The following is a 3,863-nucleotide window of genomic DNA, read 5'->3' on the forward strand; positions in this document are numbered from 1 at the left end:
TTGCATCGGACCTTTATTGGGGGCCGATGCAAAAGGTTCATTTGCATCGGCTCTTTATTGGGGGCCGATGCAAAAGGTTCATTTGCATCGGCCCTTATTAAGGACCGATGCAAATAAACGTATTATTTGCATCAGTCTTTTAAAAGGGCCGATGCAAATAATAATTGAACTATTTGCATCGGCCCCTTAAGAAGTAACGATGCAAATAACTATATTATTTGCATCGGCCGTTTATAAAAGGCGATGCAAATAGTGTTCCTATAAAATTTGGATTTTAGGGTTAATGTTCTTATTTGCAGCCGCTTCCCATCTCCCTCCTCTCCTCACAAGAACCAATCTCAACTCCATCTACATTTTCCACCTCCCACTGCCTCATTCTCTTCTCCATTCTCCTTCTCGTCTTCACTATCATGTCACTGCTGCCGGAATCTGACACAACGCTCACCTTAGCATTGCCCAGCCACTCCCGATTTTCAGAGGAGATCAGAATGAAAAAATACTACGATTCAAAGGTATATGGGTTTTGAGTTCAAAGTAGAATTGCTAAAACTGTGGAACTTAGAGCTTTACATGCTGCTTTGATTCATGGAAATAAGAACAGTCCTGCAAATCTTAATTTCTCTTCTTCTTCCCCTCTTTCTCACTTTGTTTCTCAGTTTTCTGCTCAGGATTATCCGGTCTTCACTCAGGTGAGTTTCTTTTTTTTTCTCTTTTATTCATTTGGGTTTTTTTTGTTAGTTTTTGAAGAAATTTTGGTTACTTTTTTTGTTTTATACATAATTTTTGCTTGTAGATTGAAATAAATGGAATTACAACTGTTAATTTCTCAACTATGTTGTACAGAAATTCAGAAGTTTTTTTCCCCTATGTTTCGTGTCGAGTTCAGAAACGGAAATTAGTACAGTCTGGTGCATTTCAGTAAACATTGAAAACAGAACATGTGCTCATGCGCTTCTAGTTTAGAAAACCTTTTCTTTTTTTTAGCAAACTCAGTCCAATTCTAATTCGAACTGTAATTTTAGCTATTCAACTTCCTTTTCAGCTAATTCTTTTTAATTAGTGTTCTTTCTCTTCTTATTTTGTAAGTCAGGTGGCTTGTACTAAGAAAACTGCTCGTAAATCCACTGGTGGTAAGGCTCCCAGGAAGCAGCTCACAACAAAGGTGTGTGTTAGACGCTTAATTTGAATTAGGAAGGGGAAAGTATTCGCTTATCAAATTTGTTTTTCTTTTGCTGAATTTAGAGTTTCAGAAATTATTGATTATGGTTATGTTTCAATCCATATATACTTATCTATGAATCAAAATTGCATATAGGTATATATATGTATGCTTGTCAACATTATATTTTCCTAGCATTTTAGCTAACGATTTAGCTAAAACGAGTTGTGGATATATACCAGAGAAGTAAAAGAAGGAGACAAGTAGAATAAATAAGTTAAAATTAGTCCAAACCATAGCTATAACAACTCCAGAAACCCCCAATTTGAAATGAACAACAATGAGGAAATTTAAAGGGACATGAAGAAGAACAGAGATAGCAGAAAACAATAAGTTAATGGTAATGTGATGGTTTGGGTTCTAAGATAGATACGGGAGAGGGTGAAGAAGAGAAAGAAAGAAAAGGTCTGGAATAGAAAAAAGAATAAAAGTATGAGCCACAGAAGATATTTCCTGGTCTTGACCACACCATAAAAGTATTGTTCTCATGTTTAACCATATGAAACAGATGGGTATAGAGGTAGAGAGAAGAAGAAGAACAGTTCTTTGAAGAGTTAAACCGAGGAGTTTCTTCTGTTTAGCTCTGTAAGCTTGTCCACAAATGGGTTCCATTCCTATAGCTAGACCAGAAATAATAGAGTAGCCGGTGATATCACCAAAACCGATGGAAAGAGATCCTTCGGCGAGTTCAACTTCACCAAGAAAGCCGAGAAAAAGCATGGAGATAGCTTTTGAATACAAAATAAGACCAGTGATTGTAGTTGGGCCATAGATTTTTGCTATAACTTTGATTTCTTGGAAAACCTGAATTAAAGCAAAAGAAGATGAAATTAGAGTATGAGTACCTAAGTGTTAATATATATTATTATATATATAGTACCTGAGAAGGAGTAGGCCATCTATGTAATTCCTCTTGGTCATCATGAAAACAAGAATCCATGATATTTTTGTTATTGTTATTGTTGGGACAGAAATAATGAAGATGATTTTGGGTTGCACATAACAATAATAATATATTATTGATTAATATGGAGTTGGAATTATGGAGAAGGGAAGTAGTACGTTTATATACTTTGAAATGAGTGGGTGAAAGGTACGATTTTGTTAAGTTAGAGTGTGTGATAGGTCTAAGTGAAAGTTCGGGGTGCCATGGGTAAAATTGGACGAGTTCAAGTGTGCATTTATATATTAAGCCATTAAAGATTAACTCTATGTTTGGATATATAGTAGGTTGTTGGTTGCTTAAATATAACATGAAAAGAACTTAATATGAGAAACGTGTGGTGCTGACAATAATATACAACTGGAAGAGAAGAGACTGAATTTGAACTATTATTAACATTTAACTATATAAGTGCACTTCACATTTAACTTAATATAGAAGGTGGCTCCAAATATTAAGTTATTAGTTCCTTTTCTACTCTTTTTATATCTTCATTTGCTTACTCATATCTCATAATTTACTACTTTTACTTGCTGCAGTATTCACCACCAACTACATTTGATAATGTGTTCAACAACATCTATGAATATATTGATCATATATTTAGCATTGTAAGACCCCCGAATCTACTCTATTTGGCAATTGGTCAGTTCCTCTCTGAATCCATGTATATCCCCTTTTGTTTAAAGTTTCTAACTTTTCCTACATAAATATGTAGATGGAGTTGCTCCAAGGGCCAAAATGAATCAGCAAAGATGCAGAAGGTTTCGCGGAGCTAAAGATATTGAGATTGCTGTGCATTTTTCACTCAACTCTTTATGTATTATTCTGTCACTTAAGCCAGTTTGAGAGGTCAAAAAGTCACTTTTATTATGTCACATATGTATATGAAAATTCTCCATTTAATATATATGAATCAAAGCTATTTGCTATATTATAGAGCTCCATTCAATCCAAATTATTTTTTTTTTATTTTTTTAAATGACATTTGCATCGGCCGTTTAAAAGGGTCGATGCAAATGAGTCTGCATTTGCATCGGCCCTTTAATAAATGTGATGCAAATGCTACATCATTTGCATCGACCCTTTTAAAAATGTGATGCAAATGCTACATCATTTGCATCGGCCCTTTTAAAGGACTAATGCAAATAACATGCATTTGCATCGGCCCTTTTAAAGGGCCGACGCAAATGTTGTACCATTTGCATCGGCCAACGGCCGATGCAAATGTGTTTGCATCACATTTGCATCGAGGGCTTTTGCATCGGCCAGTGGCCGATGCAAATGGCCCTAAATGGCCGATGCAAATGGCCATTTTTCCACTAGTGATAGTCAGTACGTGTATGGGTCAAAATCAAAAGATGGCTCACTACATTCTGACCAACTTCATCTATCCCAAGATCAATGCTCAATCCTCTGCATCTAACTTCGAGCAGTGCTTCATATGGCACATGCTGACCTACCAGCCACTCAACATGCCTGTATTCCTTACCGGCGGATTTAAGCGGAGATAATGACACTCAGGTTGGGGTCCCTTATTACAAAGATCCTTCAAGATCACCGAGTGAGCTTAGCAGAAGAAATTCAAGTTTGGGGTACGGAGATTTCTGCAGGTATTCTATTCGGCTTGGCTTATGACCAACCAATTGTACCAAGGAAAGGAAAAGGAGCGGCGGTTGAAGAAGCACAAGCTATGCCGAC

The 3,863-nt window shown here is 36.3% G+C and overlaps 1 protein-coding gene across 2 annotated transcripts; it reads left to right on the top strand.

Annotated features, from left to right (window-relative positions):
- The first annotated feature begins 322 nt into the window (after positions 1-322).
- LOC136209991 (uncharacterized) lies at positions 323-3,031 on the top strand. 2 transcript variants are annotated; one of them, XM_066001648.1, is made up of 5 exons: positions 323-512; positions 657-689; positions 1,091-1,162; positions 2,702-2,773; positions 2,881-3,031. In XM_066001648.1, exons 1-5 carry the CDS (start codon positions 411-413, stop codon positions 2,905-2,907), a joined length of 306 nt encoding a protein of 101 aa, XP_065857720.1. In that variant the 5' UTR covers positions 323-410; the 3' UTR covers positions 2,908-3,031. The 2 variants fall into 2 exon arrangements, with proteins under 2 accessions (XP_065857720.1, XP_065857719.1); XM_066001647.1 differs by lacking the exon at positions 323-512 and having other exon boundaries at positions 520-689.
- Positions 3,032-3,863: the final 832 nt, after the last annotated feature.

The sequence above is a fragment of the Euphorbia lathyris genome, chromosome 10, assembly GCF_963576675.1.
Source record: "Euphorbia lathyris chromosome 10, ddEupLath1.1, whole genome shotgun sequence".
In the NCBI taxonomy this organism is placed as follows: domain Eukaryota; kingdom Viridiplantae; phylum Streptophyta; class Magnoliopsida; order Malpighiales; family Euphorbiaceae; genus Euphorbia; species Euphorbia lathyris.

Coding starts and splice junctions, on each gene's coding strand:
- LOC136209991 (XM_066001647.1), top strand. CDS start 586: ATGGAAATAAGAACAGTCCTGCAAATCTTAATTTCTCTTCTTCTTCCC. Junction 690..1,090: donor ATTATCCGGTCTTCACTCAG/GTGAGTTTCTTT, acceptor TTTGTAAGTCAG/GTGGCTTGTACTAAGAAAAC. Junction 2,774..2,880: donor TTGATCATATATTTAGCATT/GTAAGACCCCCG, acceptor ATAAATATGTAG/ATGGAGTTGCTCCAAGGGCC.